We start from the raw sequence: 18,302 nt of genomic DNA, 5'->3' as shown, positions 1-18,302 counted from the left end.
TTGCAGGCAGACTGTGTGGATCCTACCAGCATCTTTCCAGAGATCACAAAACTGAGTTGCCCCCGTCCAGCTCTCCATTGTTAAGTGTTCATGGTCCTGACCCTCCCTCCTTAAATCCCACCTCCTGTTGTTTCTTCTTCCTTGCTGTCTTTTTTTTTTTTTTTAATTTTATTCATTTTTAGAGAGAGGGGAAGGGAAGGAGAAGGAGAGAAACATCAATCAGTTACCTCCAACTGGGACCTGGCCCACAACCAAGGCATGTGCCCCAGTCAGGAATCAAACGAGCAATCTTTTGGTTTGCAGGACAATACCTAACCCACTGAGCCACACCAGTCAGAGCTGTTACTTCTTTATAACAGCCAACATTTGGTCACCAAGTTCCCTGGGGGCAGGAAGCACCAAACAATGGAAACCACAGATAATCCTCCAACCTCATTTTCACCAATAACTCTAAACTTCTTTATCCACACTCCCAGCTCCTGACAAATGGTCAAGAAGAGAGTTTAGGGATTCATCGCATTTTATTACCCCCACCTCTGCCATCTGATGAAACATGAGTGTTCAGGGAAGTGGTCATAGATGAGGTGAAGGAGGAGAAGTTAGTGTTGGATGAACCTAATGCAGCTGTCAGGCCTGTGTAGTAGATGGCTTGCCTTCAATCTAAAAATGAGTCTGAGGGAGATAAGCAGAATTCCAAAGTGCCTCATTTAGGGAGGTGCCAATGGGGAAACTGAGGCTTAATGCATAGATAGATAGAGTGAAGTTAGGGGATGCATGAGCTTCTTCTGATCTAAGACAACTTGTTTTAAAGTCATAATGAGCAGGTGGGGTGGGGTAGACTGTAAGAGTCTTGAACATCAAGTTTTGCGGGGAAGAGTTAAGGCCCAGATTTGGGATTGCTGGGATACATTGGCATTGGAAACAAGGATGGAACTGTATATGTGTATTTAGGAATACCTCTGGCATTCCCTGGGCCCTGAAGTGCCCCATCCCCATCCTAAGCACTGCCTTCCCTTTGCTGGGCTGTACTTATCAGGAATACTGCCAGATGGACCAGAGCGTAACCAGGGTGACACTGTAGGCCAGCACTGCCAGCAGGTAGATGCGGAAGAGCAGCCTGTCCAGCACGGAGCCCACGCGCAGCCAGTCACGGGCCACCTCACGGCTCTCCTCACGCTTCTCCAGGAAGTGCCTGATAGAGGCCAGCTCCTGCAGCAGCCCACGCACAGCCAGCGAGGTCTCCCGTGGCGGTGGGGGAGGGCTGCCTCTGCCCCTCAGGGTCTTGTCCAAGTCCTTGGGTCCTCCCAAATGGCTGCAGTGGTTTCCCGTGTCTAGAAGAAGGGGAAGAGTATTGGCAAGGGAGGGAGCCCCAGCCAGATGGCCTGAATACTGTCCCTTATGTATCTTTAGCCTGAAAAAATTTTTCTTATGGACAATTTCAGACATAAAGAGTATTGAGAATAATGTACACATTTATGTATCCACTATCCAACTTAAGCACATTAAGAAAATCAATACAATTGAAGATTCCTATATACCCCTCCTTAGTCACATCCTCCATCTCCTGCCCAAGTCACGAGCATCATGAATTTGACGTTTATCCTTCCCATTCACTTTTTTTCTTTTTTAACTCATGAGCTTTCCCCAGCAATTTGATACCTATTATTTCATTTGAGTTTCACAATAGCCCCATGAAAGAACAGACTAGGGTTAATAATTATCCATACTTTTTGTATGAACATGTTAAAGCTCATAAGTGTTAAGTGACTATCATGTAATCACCCAGCTGGAGCATCATTTAATGTGAGGCCACCAAGGCCTAGATATCTAAAACCTGAATCCACTGCTCTCTCCACTATGTTGTATTGCCTTGATGCCCTCAGCTCCTTAACTCTGGGTCCTGCTGTACCAGAAAAAAACACCTTCAGATATGGCTACCTTCACCAGGTGAAACTAGGCATTAGGCTGGTGCTCTAGTTCAGCAATTTTCAATAGGTGTGCTGTGGCCCACTGGTGTGCCACAAGAATTTTTAAAACATGAAATACCTGACTATTTAGTCAGGGGTACTGACCTCTTTTCCCCTAGATTGTCAAATACAAAAAAATTACAACAGCCAACACAACAGTGGCCATCCAGTGTGAATGAATCAAAACTATACCTATTCTTTTGCCAGATTGGCACAACAGCAACAACAACAACAACATTTTTTGGTGTGCCACAGAATTTCAGTACAGCAGTCCCTCTCTATATCGCAGTTCACTTATCATGGCCTCACTGTATCGCGGGATTTTTAAAAATATTATATTTAATTATTTATCGCGGGATTTTGCGGTACTGTATACACATGTTGTTAAAGTTACATAGCTTTAAGAGCATAAAATATGTTTAAGAACATAAGTAGTGTTCATAAAAGTGTAGAAAAGTTTAATAAGGGAGTGGGAAAGGTTAATAAGGAACTGGGAATGATTTATAAGTGTGTGGGAAGGGTTTATAAAGCCTTAAAATATATATAAATACTAAAATAAATGTAAGGTTTTTACTTCGCAGATTTTCACCTATTGCAGGGGGGTTTGGAACATAATACCCGCGAGAAGTGAGGGAATACTGTAATTAGTTTATATGTGCCATGAGATGAAAAGGGTTGAAAATTGCTGCTCTAGCTCATTAGATTGTGACAAAATGGTCTTAGGTTAATGAAACATCTTCTATAAGAGGTCTGGCCCTTGCCAGAGGGAGGGCAGCAAGCAGTGGAGTGGGGGTGAAGTGGTTTAAAACACTAACTGAAAGCCAGATGGGCTTGATTTCAAATCATACTTTGCCGGTCCCTGGCTCTGTGACTTAGGCCAAGCTCTTTGGCCTGTCTGTACCTGTTTCGTCATTTGAAAAACAGGGATGAGAATCCTAGAGGGTCACCACTGTGAGAAAATGCTTTGTACATGCCTGACCCACAGTGCTCAAAAATAAACCAACAAACCAACTACCACAACCACACCAAATGGCAACTGGGAGAATTCCTCAGGGGGTCTGAGCTCCATCCTTAGTCTCCCTCTGCACCCTGTCTCGCTGCCTCATAGGTATTGAAAATTCTAAGGGACCTGGTCTTTGAGCTGATTAGAATTAGAGAGTTTTAGAAATCCTGGCTGCAATATTTAAGCACATGTGGCATGAAGTCAGGTAACTACCTGAGGGGCATCTTTTGACTCAGTTTGGGGTCCATCTCAGAGAGAGGTCACTCTTAGCCTGGAGGTCTCAGCTCAGCTTCTGGGACTCCGACGCCCACCCTGTCCACACCCAGGCTGATGAGAGCATCAGCCTGAAGGTAAAGATTGACACTTTGGGCTGCCTCCTCCCAGTGAGGTTGCCCATGGTTGCCATGTTCAGGACACCACCCAATTACCAGGCCCTGCCCAGGCTCTCTAGGCATGGTGTATCCTCCAGAGACTCTCCACTATGTCCCTGCACTCAGGCCAGAAGGGGCCCCTTCATATGGGCCTCTCTCTTTCCCTCTCACCTGAGCAATCATCAGTCTTGGTGGCTTGGGAGGTGGCTGGACACCTGTGGGAAGTTGGCTGCTCCCCTAGGCAAAGCAGCAGAGCGACTTTCTCCAGAACCAGACGCCGCAGCCAGGCAGGCACGGGCTGCTGCAGGTCTTGCTTGTGCACCAGCCGCACGATGAAGATGGTCTCAGCCAAGCTGATCACCAGCAGAGCCATGCACACGACAAAGTAGACACCTGTGCACCCCGGGCATGGGGGGAGAGATGGAGAGACACATAGAGGAGGTGGGAGCAGCTCATTCCTCAACTCCTTGGCCACACCAAGCTCTTCCTCAGGAGCAGGCCTTACCAATGAGAGGAGTGCCAATGGCGGTGGCTGGCAGCGTGTCAGACACAATGATCAAGAAGACGGAGTAGCCCAGAAGGAGTGTGATCTTGAAGGAGACCCTCTCACCACTCTCTGGGGGTAGGTAGAAGCCCACAATGTCCATGACCATGAGGAAGATACTGGGCAGCAGCAGGTTGACCGCATAGAACAGGGGCCGCCGGCGGATGACCACCTGGGACCAGGAAAGGAGCTCTGGGGGGAGTCTGGGGCAGACAGGTCTTGTGCCCAGGAACCACCACCCCATCCCTGAGCCCCTTGCTTGGTGGAACTTTCAACCTGATTGCTCAGAGAAGGACGTGGGCAGACCCCACATTCTGCCTCTGGATCCAGGCTTGTGGCTGTTCAGGGTAAATGAGGGGCAATTCAGTTGTTGTGCCATCTACCTCATTGAAATTCCAGGAGATGAGTGTGACCTTGGACTTGGGCAATGGGCCATGGTGGTCCTTCTGCATATGTCTCCTTAAGACTACCTGGGTATGACAGTCTAGTAGTTCTAGTCATTTTTTTCTCCATATCCACTCCCTGTTCCACTCACATAGAACTTCATTTCTGCATAACAGTCGCTGCTTTCGATACTGAACTCTCGGAACTGGGTCAGCACCCCCAGAAGCTCCCACTCGCCCTGGTTCATGAAGACACTCTTGTCAAACTTCACCTTTTCTGGTGAGCGCCACAGGGAGATGTTGATGTCCTGGACTGAGAGGGAAGAAATAAGCCAGCTCTGCAATCTGGTGCCAGGAGCACCCACATGACTTAGCGAGTTTCAGCTCTTAATCTGCAGCCTCAGTTTCCTAAGGTATAAACTGAAGTAGTTGTGCATATTGTACCCATCTGTACACTGAGGCTGTAGTGAGGAAAATGAAGTCTTGAATGAAACACACAGCAAAATGAAAAGAACCAAACAAACAATTTATTTAAAAACCGTTCCCACTAACACACACTTTTCACACACCTTTCTAAGTTTCCTGTTAGATTTAACCATTTAAAAAATGAACAAAAGTCAATACTCTTCCCTTTAGCCTTCATAGAGCCGCTTGAATAAAGAAACAAGCAAAATCCTCACTTGAGAATAATAGTTTAGCATCTCTGTATCTGTACCAAAGAAACAGATATACACAGGTACCAGAAGGACGGGAGAATCCATTTCAGCAAAACGGTGGGAAAGACCTAAATGTCCATCAATCAGGACTCTGATGTATCCAAATCATGGGACATTCCACAGTAGTCAGAATTTACGAGGGAGATCTAAAGATGCACTAACTTGGAAAAATGTCCCACGCTGTCGTTGAGTAAAAAGAAACAAGTAGCAGTAGCATAAATGATACATTTATGTAAAAAAAAACTATAGAATAATTTCCATGTACTTTCCATAGATATGTTTGTTATGTGTATATATGCAAAAGATAGAGAAAGATCTGAAGTTCATTCTGATGAAAGTTAAATCTTGGTGTGGGGAGTTGTGAAGAGTCTGGGAACGAGGGTAGAGGTCAAAGGTCAAAGATTGTTTGTAATTTTGGGTTTTGTTCAAGGAAGTTATGTAATACTTTTGCAATTTACAGTGAAAGCAATAAAGTCAGAATAGGAGTGGAGGATGCCTTTTAGCAGTAGTAGTGGTGCTCAGCCACTCAATGTAAGACTCTCAGCACCTTTCTTTGTGCCAGGCACTGTGTGGGCACCTAATGGCGGGACAGAAATCATGTCCATGCCTTCTCTTAGTTCATCTGGTAGAGAGGTAGACATTGAACAAGTATTCACAAATGTAATAGAAGTGGGAAAACAAACAGGAGGCTATAAGTTTGGGCACTGAGGATGCCTAGTCTGGGGGCTGAGACAGGGCTGCCCTGAGGAGCTGACACTAAGGTTGTGAGTCGAAGGTGAGTAGAGAAGTTGGCCAGTCCAGCTGTGGTTGGGGGCAGGAGTGGAACAAGAAGGAAGCAGGAGTGGGAGGAGCGGGGACGAGGTGGCCTAGGAGAGGAAGCAGTATGTGATAAAGGGAAAGAACAGGCACTGTGAGCCTGGGAAGGGGGCAGCTGGCCTGGAGTAGACCTCAGTGGGGTGAGGTGAGGCTGGAGGAATGCGCTGCAGGCCTGGCCAGACTTTGCAGGGCTCTCTCGGCCAGGTGAAGGATTTGACTTCTGTCTCAGGAGTACTGGGGAGCCTTTGAGGGTTTTAAGCAGAGAGTGATATGATCAGATTTATATTTAAATAAGATCTCCATTTGCTATGAGGAGCATGAATGGGAGGAGATGAGAATGAAGGAGGGGACCAGCTATGAGGCTACTGAAGAAACCTGGGCACAAGGTCAGGGTGGCTTGAATTAGGGGAGGGTGCTTCAGTGGAGAGAAGAGGGCGGCTTTGAGAAACACTGAGTGCCAGCTCCTGTTAGTGACATTGGGAAAGAATTGGCCCTTACTGAGTGTCTTCAGTCAGTTTACAATGTCTCATTCAGCTGGCATGACAACTGAGGGAGGCACAGGGCAACCAGATTAATTCAACTTGGAGGATAAGGAAGCAGAGGCTCAGCACATTAAGAAAATATGTGGAAAGTAAGTGGATAAGGGAGACTGTGTCCAGGATGTGCTCCTCACTCAGGTGTCCCTGGCCCCCACTGCACCCTGGCCTCCAAAGCCATCTACTCACTCGTATGCAGCCAGCTGGTGAAAGTCAGGGAGCAGTTCTGCACATCGAAGGGGAAGTTATAGATGTCGAGGCTGCAGGCAGTCACCACCTGGAGGGGCTTGTAGTTCTGGACCTCGCCATGATGCCGGACATACACATACGGGATATCTGGAGACTTTCCTACGTCCACACTGGCCAGGGAAGAGGGGTCAGTTTGGGGCTTAAAAGCAGGTCAAGCCCTGGGAGTCTGAAGGTCTCCAAGCAACCAAGCAGGGAGAGAAATTCAGGGAGGGTCAAGGCAGCAGAACTAAGCTTCTTATTTATCTTAGGCTCCCTGGCCTGCCATTGTCAAGGCTACCTGCTATTTATTCCCAAATAAAGGCATTTCTCCTTTTTTCCTCTGGCAACCTAGCCACAAAATGCAGGCATGACCCATGAACCCCAAAAGCCACAAGCCCTAAGGAACATGCCCAGCTGTCCCTATGCTGCCACCCACTAGCCTGGGCAGATCTCTGCTCCCAGGATGACCAGCCCAGTGGCAACAGGCAGGTCGGTGGGTTCCACCCTGACTTGGGCTTGTCTTGACCTCCCATTGCTAGAAGTCCCGTGAAATGAGACTAATACCCTCTGGAGGAAAAGGAACTAGAAAAAGCATTGAGAAGAACTGGGACAAGGCAGAGACTTTGTTCTGCTTTCTCAGTAGATTCCTGACCCCTAAGGTCTCCCAAGTGAGCACTGTGGCATGCAGTGGTCTGAGCCCAGGGTCCTGAGCCTGCAATCTTCTGTGGAATCGGGCTGAGAGATGAGAACTCAAGACTAAAGTTGCTTCATTGTTGCCAGAAACTGGAATTTCCCCAAATACCTCCAGCCTGCGCTACGCAGGGCACAAGCTCTAGGTCAACTGCCTCTTATGAAAAACTGTGTGAATGGCACCCCCTGGAGCTGGGCAATGCAGTGGGTCCTGAGTGGAGGATGACTGGCCCCCCTCCACCTTCTCCTTCCATCTGTCTCCCCCAGCCATCTTCTCTGCACTAGCCTCAGAAGCCCAGGCACCGGAGCCCGAAGGAACCCAAAGGATGGGGAGAAGGAATGTTGGCTGGGGCCAAAGAGACAGCGTCCGGCTGCTAAGAGCAAAGGCTAGTGGAACCCACTTCAGATTGAGGGTGCAATCTGTGGCTGGTCAAGCACAAGTGTGACTTGAGAGATGTGACTGTGTCCTAGTCCCAAGTCTCCCCTGTGGTCAGGAACAGTGGCCACCACCAGCACATCATTCCTTTCAATAATATTACTGTCCCTTTAAAAATGCAGCTGTCCCTCATTCGGCCATTATTAAGAGTAGGAATTCATTCACTAGCTTCCTTTCCCCAGGAAGGGGCCTGTGGGTCAAGAAGTACTGAGTTTCAACATTAAGCATAGAAAAACAGGAGTTTTTAAAAAGAAAAGAAGAGAAAGACCACAGGGAATCTGGGCCCAAGCTAATTGGCCTACAACTCCTTGAGTCTGGGTGGGACATCCCAAATGCAGCAGCAAAGGTCTGGTCTCCCTGCCCTGCCTGCCCAGCCTGCAGCTACCTGGCTGCCCAGTACCTGATGGCAGTACTCACAACTCATTGATGAGGATGTCTGGGACCCAAACACTGTCCGTGGGGATGGACATCTTGGTGATGTTGTCGTAGTCCTCGGGGTTCCACTGGAGAAACTCGTCAGTCCAGTACTAGGGAATGAGCAGGAATAGTCAGGGGCAGCCCCCTCTATCTCGGATGGGGGTCATCCCCAGCTCAGGCAAACTTCACCACTCAGTGCAGGAGACAGGTAGGCATGTTCCTGGGGAAGTCTGGGTGTCAGTGGCACCCAAATCAGTCAGAGGTGCCCGAGAGTGCCCCACCTCTGTACTCACGCATTCCCTCCATGCAAATACAACGCGGCTGCAGCCTCTCCCAGGGAAAGCATTCATTTATTTCTAATGCTTTGAATCTCCTGGCCACCAGCTGAGGGATCCTAAACATAGCTTCTCAGGTCTTGGTCTGCATATATGTAAGAGGGGATAATAGCATGCACCTCACAGGGCAGAGAAGGTTACTGCTAACTTTTGCATTCTCCGCTATCCTGCCAGAAGGACTGACCTAAAATATATCTATATTTTAACATTTCACATTCTATTTGAAAACATGGGAAAAAGATGGTGGGTCAGTGTAAGTGGTCTATGAGAACTGGCCTACTAAATATTGGGTGCTATCCTTCAGAAGTTAATAGTTATTTATTATCACGGATAACTAGACAACATAATGTGAACTAAATATAAGCATGATTAGATTAAAATAAGAATATATCTTTCAAATATCTAGGAAAAAAAGCAAAGAAAACACACATTGAAAAGGTTATTAAAACAGACTATAATGGATAATGCCATTACAGAAACAAAAATGTAAATTCTGTCGTGTCAGTCTCTTGGTTAAAATTCTTCAGCGGAGCCTCATTGACAATAGGATGAAGTTAATCCTCATGATCAACAAAGGCCTACATAATCTGCCTCCGTTTATCTTTCTAGACATAATCTCTATCCCTCTCCTCCCTCACTCCCGCCCCTCTTGTCATGCCTCTCTTGGAGTCTGCACTCCAGCCACATAAAATTAAACACTGCGGAAACCTCCACATCTCTAAATACCCTGCTCCGTCTCCCACACTGCAGTCTCTGTCTTCATTATCAAGGTGAGTCTTACTCATCCTTCTAGACTTAAACAAGGCACTGTCTTGTGCCATCCTGTGAACCCCATTCCTCAGGCAGGTTTTATGTGCTTTCTCTATGCTTTCATGGTTGACATCTTGCCTTGCTGCCTTGGGGCAGCTGCATGTAATTATTGTCTGTTCACTTGTCTATGGTCTGCACTAGTCTGTGAGCTCACTGTGGGCCTAGTTTGTGTCTCTAGTTTCAGTCTCTTAGCACATAATAGATTGGAATCCTCTCACTTCTGGGGCAGACAAGTGATCCTAGAGGTCCTGAGGTGGCACCTAGGCATTGTGTCCCAGGAAAGGAGTTCCAGGTTGCCTGTCTTTGCCTGCGTCCATTCCCTTGAGGCAGGGTGTGCTCTGTATTTAGGTATCTCCCTGAGACAGAAAGGGAGCAGTGTGTCAGGAATCAGCATTTGACTTCTTCCTTTATCCAACTGCCTGTCCCATGAGCTCGTTGCAGTGGAGTGCATCCATGAAGGGCAGGAAGAGATTTAACAGAGACCTGTGTATGCCAGGCATTTTCCCAGAGTCTCTCTCAGGCTTGACCTCTATGAACTGCCCTCATCTCCCTGCCCCCACCCCAGCCCCCTGCCCCTACTTTGAGCTGCTTTGGTTTCCCTCTGTTCTGACACCTTCCCCACATGCCAGAAGCTACCAGAGCAGGACATACCTGTGGATGGCAGCCTCCACTGTTTGCCTGCCCTCCCCCACCAGCTCCAAGCCAGAAATGTTGCTAAGGCCTCAGAGATTCTACACACCAGTGCCTAACCAATGTCTATCAACAGTAGGAAGACTCGGAAATGGTCAAGGACATGAAGACTCAGTGGATGGATTCATCCTGTTTCAATCACCCAATTTGGTTGTTGTCCAGTTTGGAGTGAAGTAGCTGTTTCTAGGTTCTCAGTCACTGAAGGTCTTCAGTCAGCAGAGGTTGGATATATACTTGTTTGGGACGCCATGAAGAACTTCAGGACCCAGAGGGGGTTCAGAAGATTTCTCCTCCATTGATTTTTCAGGTCCCTTCCATCCCCAGTCCTGGGTTAGGGGAGCCCAGACTTCTGGATCTCATGCTGCATATACCCACAAACCATCCCCTTCCTTCCCTCGCCAAGGCCTCTGACGTCCCAACACCTTGAGATGGAGAAATCCTTCCTGGAAGGATAAGTCCTGTTCCAGGAAATGAGACGGGGTGGGATGGGGTGAAGGGCTGGCCTACTCACCTGCCGGTACCAGATGTAGGTAGTCAGTACCTGATTCTTTTCATCCTGGAAAAGAAAAGGAAGCTTGGCATAAGTGGCCCCATTGGCTGGGGTCCACCCTACACACACAAACCCAAGAAAAAGCTCCTACTTTGTGTCCCTATTTCCTTGAGAAGTAAGAGTGAAGGGGCAGGAGAAGGGCCAGCCAGGAAAAGTTGGTCTTTTACTAGGATACAACTAGGAAGAACTACAGTGATTTCTTCTTCAACCACATACGGGTGTAATTATAGATACCTTCTATTATCTTCTATTGTGTCATGTATATTAATATGTCTATTGTTATATATCTATATTTTATATATATGATAAACATAAATAATAGAAGATAATAATATAAAGCATATATAACAGTACGATATGTATCTCTCTATACATTTATATCTGTTTCCTGCCTTAGTATGAAGTCAAGAGGTACAAAACCACATAAAGTAAAAAATTCATCACACTCCCTCTCTCCCATCCAATGACCAGTTTCCCTTTCCAAAACAGCCACATGGACTTCAGTGGAGACTGTGAAGTCAGCTCCCACCTACCCTAACCCAACACAATAGCCTGAATCTCTGCATCTTCACGGTTGCTTTCTTATTCATCTCTGCCTAGTGTCTGACCTCCTTTACTGGGTGATGCATCCCACCCTCCTACCATAATTGATGAAGGAATCAATTAATTAATTGAACTATGATTAACTCACTAGAACACCAGTATGTACCAGGGAACCTATGTAATGCATGGCATAGAGAGGACAGTCTGAACCCTCCACACAGCTTACATAGGGAGATGGTTACCATGATGCAATGTGTGAAGAACCACATGTGGTGAGTGACCCACTGGCTGTAGGAATGTGGGAGAGGCCGCCACAGAGGTGACCCCAGTTTCCTGGTTTGGGCAGCTCTGCAGGCAGTGGGTGCTGCAGTCTGTCCTGAGCCATGGTGCCAGGCTGCAGGTACTATGGGTACTTGAATGTCCACCATGCTTCCCAGGGGGTGACTTGGTTTCACGTGACCTCCCACCCCAATCAGCCCCTTCTGAGTTGGGGGCGTATTAGGGTTGAGCGCTCACCACGCTGAGGATTGCATAAACAATGACGTCAATAGACACAGTGGTTGGCTTTCTCCAGTCCCGCACCGGCCGCACACCCTTCTTGTAGTTGGTCAGGAGGTGATCTGACAGCCTCCGCAGAACAGGCCTGGAGGTATTAGGGGCCTGGAGGCCCCCCTTGCGCCTGGCTGGGAAAGAGAACAGTTCACAGTGCACATCAGAGCCTGAGTCACCTCACAAAATTTCCAGATACCCCCACCAACTGAAATTTCTACTTTGCAGAGATTCCCGCCAAAATGCAAAGGTATTGTCTCATAAAGGAGACATTTACATGAGAGAGGGAGCCAGATTGTAAGAGAAGGTGACACCAGACAAGTGAGGTCTGAAGTAGGCCAAGGGCTGAGAAAGGTTGAGAGAAGATACCTGCCCAGAGGAGGTCAGCCTGTGAGGCCCCGGTTGAGGGGATCTGGGGAAATAAGAAGGTGCTGGCTCTGGGTGTGTGATACTGGAAGGTGAGAGGGGTACAAAAAATGTGGTCCCAAGGGCACAATTTCTGAGCCCAGAGGTCTGCAGGAGGGTTTGCCTCAGTCAAGGTCCGATCTCAGTGTTTGCACGGCTTGTTGTCTCCTTGACCTCAGCCTACAACTGTCAAAGAAAGAGGAGAGGGCATCCAGTGAAAATTGACATCTTCTCTCCCTCCTGCAAAATCCTCTCCAAGAAGCTCCCCTCCTGCACATCCACGTGCACACAAACTGCTGGAAAAAGGTGTGCCAGGTCTCCTTCATAGGGTTGCTATGTGGGAAATTTGATGGGGTTAGGAAGAGGGTTGGGGTGAGCTGTGGAGGAATTAAGGAGAGCACAAATTGTTCCCAGAGCAGGAGGCCAGCAAGGACAAAACAGTGATGAGAAAACCCAGATCCTAGGCCCTCCTAACCCCATTCTCTGGGGATTTCATGTGCACCTCACATGTCCTTCTGGAAAACAATAGAAGCACTTCAAGAGATATGAAGGTGAAAGGCATGTGTGAGGGAGGGGAACACCCTAAAGGACCAGGGTACAGGCTACAAGGCCTTGAGGGGTCAGGCAGGGTGAGAACAGGTCACAGAAGGCCTGGTTCTCTCTAAAGAACACCGCTTCTTCTCTCATCTTGTCTAGCATGTATGCAACCTGTACCACAAATCGGTCATACAGAGTCCCCTTCCTGCCCCTACCACCTATCCCTGATAAGCTTCCAGCTTCCTCAGGACAGAAGAGTAGAGAGAGAGGAAAGATGAGAGAGCATTTACTGAGTGTTCTCTTTGGAATAATGTCAGTTAACATTTTTCATTTCAATCTTAGAACAACTCACTGGGGTGGCTGTTATGATAGCCTGCTTCACATAGAAGAATTTCCCGAGGCTCAGAAAGGTGAGTATTGTGCCCCACAAGTGGAGGAACTGAGATTTCGACCCAGAGCCCTGTGTGTCTTCACTGCAGCAGCAACAGCCCAGATCCGATCGTCTGGGATTCGGACCACTTTGGAGAGGGCCTCAGAGGAAAGGGCCATTTCGGGGGGGGGGGGGGGGGGACAGAGCTTCTGCTCAGCTGAGGAAGCCCCAGAACAATCATAACTTGCAGCCCAGGCCTGCTTGTTCTGCTGAGCTTTCCCAATGACAATTCATGGGGAGGAAAATCATCATGCCTTAAAGCCCTTCATATCTGCCCAGCCCTGTGCCCAACCTAATTGTACCCCAGCCCCAGCTTCAACTCAGCTCTGGATGAAAGAAAACCTTCAAAAATGAAGGATAAATATTGTTTGCAGCAAAGGAAACTGATCCTTTTGTGACTAAAACACCCTGTGTCTGCACGGGAGGCAGGAAAGGATGGGCTGGCATGCAGAGAGGTTTGGAGTTACTGGAGTGGAGCCCTGGAAGGAAACTTTGGGAAACAAAGGCCCAGAGAACCCATGCAAAAAAATCAGCGAAACTGAGGAAAGATGACTACATTTGTTCTGGCCTCCACTCTGCTGCGGACAAGCTGTATGGCCTTGATTGAGTGATCCCCCCTCTCTGGACCGCAGCATTCCCATTTATGACAAGGAGGGCCGGACCAAATGAGCTGCCTTTTGATGAGTTTAGGGCAGGGCAAAGAGGAGAGGAACCTCTCTCTGCACCTGTCTATGCATTTCCAATACAGCAGGCTGCTCCACACTCAGCTCAGGGCCCAACCTCCTCAACTTCCTAGCTGGATCGCAGTGTCTCAAAGTGCTCTCACGCTCATATGTGGTAAAATTCCTGACTTTCCTGCAGCCATCCACCCTCCAAATCCCAAGTTCCCCCAAGCTTGGGAGGAATCAGGCACCCCCTACCGCCCCTCTGTGGTGAGCCAGCCAGTCCTACATGTCTTCCACTGCCGCCTTACCTTCTCCCTGTGTCAGGAGCGTGGGCAGAAGCAAGGCCAACAGAGTCTGCGGCACCCACAGCAGCATGGTGAGTACCCAGGGTGTGGGGGCCTCAGAGTGCACTGGTGTTCAGGGTGAGTCCCGCCGAGGGCCAGCCTGTCTGCACTCAACCAGCCTCATGTCCCGGCCAGCCTGCCTCTCCAGCTGCTGCCAGCACCTTCTGAGGCTGCAGCCTCGTGCTGCCCGGGCCGCCAGGGTTGGGAAGCGGCCAAGTTTTCCTGCAATCAATCCTTCAGCTGAATCAGGTTTCAGGATGGGAGGGAAGGGGATAGAAGCACTGAGAAAGGAGCCTGCCTGTCCAGCTGATGTCATTCCCCTAAAGCTCAGTCCATGCATCTGTCAGGTCAGGGGTCAGGGGGTTGCAGGATCCCCCAGAGCCCCTGGAGCAAGAATATAGCCTGTCTTCTGAGAGGTGCTCCAGACAGCTGCCTTCATTTCTATCCTACGCCAAATATGTTTCCTAGCATTGGGCGGGGGCTGGGTGGGGTGAGGTAGGAGGAGCAGGAGGGCCATTCTCTTGTGCCACAGGGTGACATTGTGTCCTTAGCTAAGCAGGTAACTGGGCACCCCTGCAGACAGAAAAAAGAGGAACTGGGGTCACCACATGTCTGTCCTTTTGTCCTCATCTAAATATTTATATTTAAATATTCAAAAAGTAATATATATATATCTATACTATGCAATTATTTTATATATGCTATAATTATTTTCTATATACTTTATTATGCAAAGTTAATATGTATAGTTAAAATATAATAGCAATACATGCTCACTGTGGAACAAATGAAGAAAAATTAAAATCATCCATATGCTTGCTTATAGCTCAGAGACAGCCACTGCTCATATTTTGGTGTATATTCTTCTATAATTTCCTTCTGTAATATGAATACAATGAAGTAAATATACCATACATATAAACTTGTATCCAGCCCCCTTTATTTGTTTAATATCATTTCATGTGCAGTCACACACTTTTCTTTTAAATGTGGTTTTCTTGAAAGAAGTCTTTCTTTCTTTCTCCCTTTCTTCCTTTATTTCTTTTTTATTAAGTTAAATAGGCAAGTATCTATCCCTCATATACCCAACTGTGTGCCACCAAATTGTCTGAGAACAGAATTGCTGTAGATTTGTATTTGGAGATATCCTACCCCCTCTGCACCATTTGAATAGATGTGGACTTTTCTATCTTGAGTGTTTTCAAAGTGAGATGCACCTGTACCAAAGTGCAGTCATGTCAAACTTCAACCACAAAACACTTTCATTCCTTTTAATCCCCTTTCCAGTGTGCAACAGGCTGAAAACTCTGCAAGAAGAACAAATTTTCTGTATTTTAGTTGTTTAAAAAAACCCCACCTTGGTCAGAGGTAAGTCCTTCTTGGTTCTGTCTGGACTTTTGCTCTTACTGTTTGTGTGCAGGATGAGATCTGCATCTAGCATTATACCTTTTGTTGACATGGGTTTGGCCTTGGGATATTTAGTCAAGCTCAAGCCAGCATTACTCTTCTTTTAGGTCATGTGTTCTGTTACTGCACAATCTAGAAAAACAAGGAAAATCAGCTCCAAGGATTCCTTTTGGGGGAATGGAGATGAGGAGAAGTGGTAGAATAGGAGAAAATAAGGGACCCTAAACTTCTAGAGAACGTGAAGAGTCAAGTCCCCCTGCCCTGGAAAAAGGTGCTTGGATTCCAGGCTTGACAGCAGGACAAGGCAAGATTGGAAGACTAGGCTGCCCGTGTGCCTCCAGGCAGGCTCAGGTCTTAAAGAGGCTCCACCTCAGAAGGGCTCCTTTGAATTCCTCAGTGCACCCTCGAGCACAACATCCAGAGTGATGAGCACAGTTCTGAAACTCTCTCGCCTCCATTGCCACTTAGAAATCTGTTGCAGATTTCTAGGAGGCACTCTCTTCTTGTTTGTTTGCATGATGAAATCTGCATATAGCCTTATACCATTCACTGATGGAGTCCCTTCATATGGCAGTAACAAACCCACTTGGGGTTTCATTACAGTTGTTCTATCATCAAAGAACAAACAGATAATGAACCACTCCCCTCCATCCACTGACACACTAACCATTGCCCTAAAATGCTTCCCATCTCTTGCTCCAAACCAAGGCTGGTGTGGCCTGGTGCCCATTTCTTCCATAGAGCCAAGACATATGGAGACAGAAGGCAGCAAGAGGTGGCAGGCATGGCACTTTTTTCTGAAGGGGGCAATGCCAAGGCAAGAGAGAAAGGGCCAAGAAGAGGATGAAAAGAAACAGAAGAAAAAACTATAGAAAATGGGGAATCTGAAGAGGAGAAGGGAGAGAAGTAAAAAATAAAAGGAAGAAGAAAAGGAAAATGAGAAAAGAAGGAAAACTGGTAAGAAACTGAGGAGGAAGAGGAAGGCAGGAGTAAAAAAGGCAGGGAGGAAGAGGAGTAAAAAGAGGAAAATACTAAGAGGAAAAGAAGAGAAGGAAGAGGAAAAGAAAGGAGGAGGCAAAAGCCACTGGAAGGGACTGAATGTGGCTCACCCCTCCCCACCATGGCACTCTGGAAAGTGGACTCTCCACACTGTGGAGTGGAGTGCCAGCTGTGGGCATGTGTTAAGACCTGTCTCGGGGCAGTGAGAAGGCCCAGACATCCTCTCGTATGGGCCCCAAGCATGGAGTCCTGGAACCCTCCAGGACTGCCCAGTTATGTTAGAGAAGGAAGAGGATGTCTTCAGCACAGTGTGCATTAGAGAATTAGCTTCTTAGGTAACAGGATTAGAGCGAGTCAGGCAGGCCACAGCCTCAGATGGAGACATATTGCCTGGGAGCCTCTCTGATGGAGCAGCAATCAAGTTTCCCCTGAAGAAGTTTTTTATTAATGGATTTAATGGCACAACAGACAGTGGGGAGTTGGAGCTGTGGCCAGTGGCCGGGTGTAAATTGCCTCCAATGAAACTGTGGAGTCACTTTTGCCCCTTTTAAACAAGATAAGAATTAGTTTGAGGCCTTGATGAACTCCCCTTGGCCAGTGGAGATCAGGGAAAAGCAGAGGCAGAGCTAATTTGATTCCCACACTCCGGTTGCAGACGGCCAGGCTCCTCCCAGGGAGAGGAGGCAGACACGTGGATGGCAGCGATCCAGTGTGGGTAATGAAAAGCTCAAGCCTGCGGACCCACAGGCCCAGGACCGACCTCTGTGTCTGGCTGCTTCCAGCACCCCAGAAAGTAGGACTGTTTTCACACATGTGCCAAGAGCCTTCCACCCATTCGTCCATGTCACTCTTCCTGCTCCTATTTTCCAGGTTAAAACACAGAGCCCAGAAAGCCTTCATGACATGCCTCAATTCCCACAGGTAGTTACTGAGGGAGCTGAGATCCTCTAGACTCCTGGCTCCAGTCTTGTCCATTACAGCTGTGTTTCCCATCTTCTGCAATAAAATTTTACTGGTCTGTAAAACTTTCACCACCAAAGAGCCTGACCTTTTAAAAACTATAAACTTAAAAAAACTGCAAATGTGGTAACATCTGGCCCCACCAGAGACCCACCTGCTTGGGAAGAGCTGGGGGAGGTTTAAGGTTTATCATCATGGTGCTGAGTGAAAGCTAAATCTTATCCTCCCCATCACCTTGAGGAGAGGGATCCATGAAGCCCCACTAGTTAGACACCCAGGCTTGACATTTGCTTGGAGTCCCCAAGAGAACCACCTCTCTCTGCTCTGGGGATGGCACAAGAAGGACAGACAGGTGTAGCCTTTTCTCCACCCAGTTCGTTGGCCATGATACATCTTGGCCTGGAGGTTAAAAGATTAAGGCGTTGTCTGCCCATGGAGAGGGCGGAATCCAGCAGGATGAGAAGATACTTGGTTCAGTTTTCCTAGCTTCCCTGCCAAAGAGACAGCAGTGGCTTTTACAGAAAGAAAAGAGGATGAGCAACAATGTCCTTAACAGACATAGGAGGGTCTCTTCCTTACTGTCTTTCTTTTCTTGATATCCCATCATGCCCCATCATGGCCTTTTCTCTATTAAGGCCCTTGTGCTCAGAACGGCCGGATTCTGCCCCACTCCCCCAGCAGTACCTGCCATTTATCAAGCACATACTACATGCCAGACACTGTGCTAAGCCCTTTATCATATTTAATCTTGATTTCCTCTGAAGAAGATATTATTGTTCCCATATTGCATATGAGAAAATTGAGACACAGAGAAGTGAAGCAACCTGTGGAGAATTACATAGCTAATACGCAAAGGGTGTGGTATTAGGTCTTGTGACTTGAAAGCCTGGGCTCTCAACCACCTGGTTGCACTGAGTCCCAGAGTATTGCACTGGATTACACCCAGGCTGATTGGACCCTGGCTCCAGTCC

General features: G+C 47.7%; 1 protein-coding gene across 1 annotated transcript; it reads right to left on the bottom strand.

The window, feature by feature from the left end:
- Window positions 1–521: 521 nt before the first annotated feature.
- HTR3A (5-hydroxytryptamine receptor 3A) lies at window positions 522–14,100 on the bottom strand. Its single transcript, XM_090267891.1, has 9 exons — window positions 13,930–14,100; window positions 11,552–11,718; window positions 10,454–10,498; window positions 8,108–8,217; window positions 6,526–6,695; window positions 4,421–4,581; window positions 3,847–4,057; window positions 3,513–3,734; window positions 522–1,331 (listed from the first exon to the last, which is right to left on the bottom strand). Exons 1-9 carry the CDS (start codon window positions 13,994–13,996, stop codon window positions 1,033–1,035), a joined length of 1,452 nt encoding a protein of 483 aa, XP_090124017.1. The 5' UTR covers window positions 13,997–14,100; the 3' UTR covers window positions 522–1,032.
- Between the last annotated feature and the right edge of the window lie 4,202 nt (window positions 14,101–18,302).

The sequence above is a fragment of the Furipterus horrens genome, unplaced genomic scaffold, assembly GCF_987537825.1.
Source record: "Furipterus horrens unplaced genomic scaffold, mFurHor1.1.pri manual_scaffold_2, whole genome shotgun sequence".
In the NCBI taxonomy this organism is placed as follows: domain Eukaryota; kingdom Metazoa; phylum Chordata; class Mammalia; order Chiroptera; family Furipteridae; genus Furipterus; species Furipterus horrens.
The sequence above is the reverse complement of the archived record's forward strand: the minus strand, read 5'-3'. Positions and strand labels throughout refer to the sequence as shown.

What these genes read in the sequence shown, in the direction of transcription:
- HTR3A (XM_090267891.1), bottom strand. Translation starts at nt 13,996, where the DNA reads ATGCTGCTGTGGGTGCCGCAGACTCTGTTGGCCTTGCTTCTGCCCACG. An exon ending in GACATCCTCATCAATGAGTT is followed by an intron (nt 6,696 to 8,107) that starts GTGAGTACTGCC and finishes TTCCCTGGCCAG; the next exon opens with TGTGGACGTAGGAAAGTCTC. An exon ending in CACCAGCTGGCTGCATACGA is followed by an intron (nt 4,582 to 6,525) that starts GTGAGTAGATGG and finishes CTTCCCTCTCAG; the next exon opens with TCCAGGACATCAACATCTCC.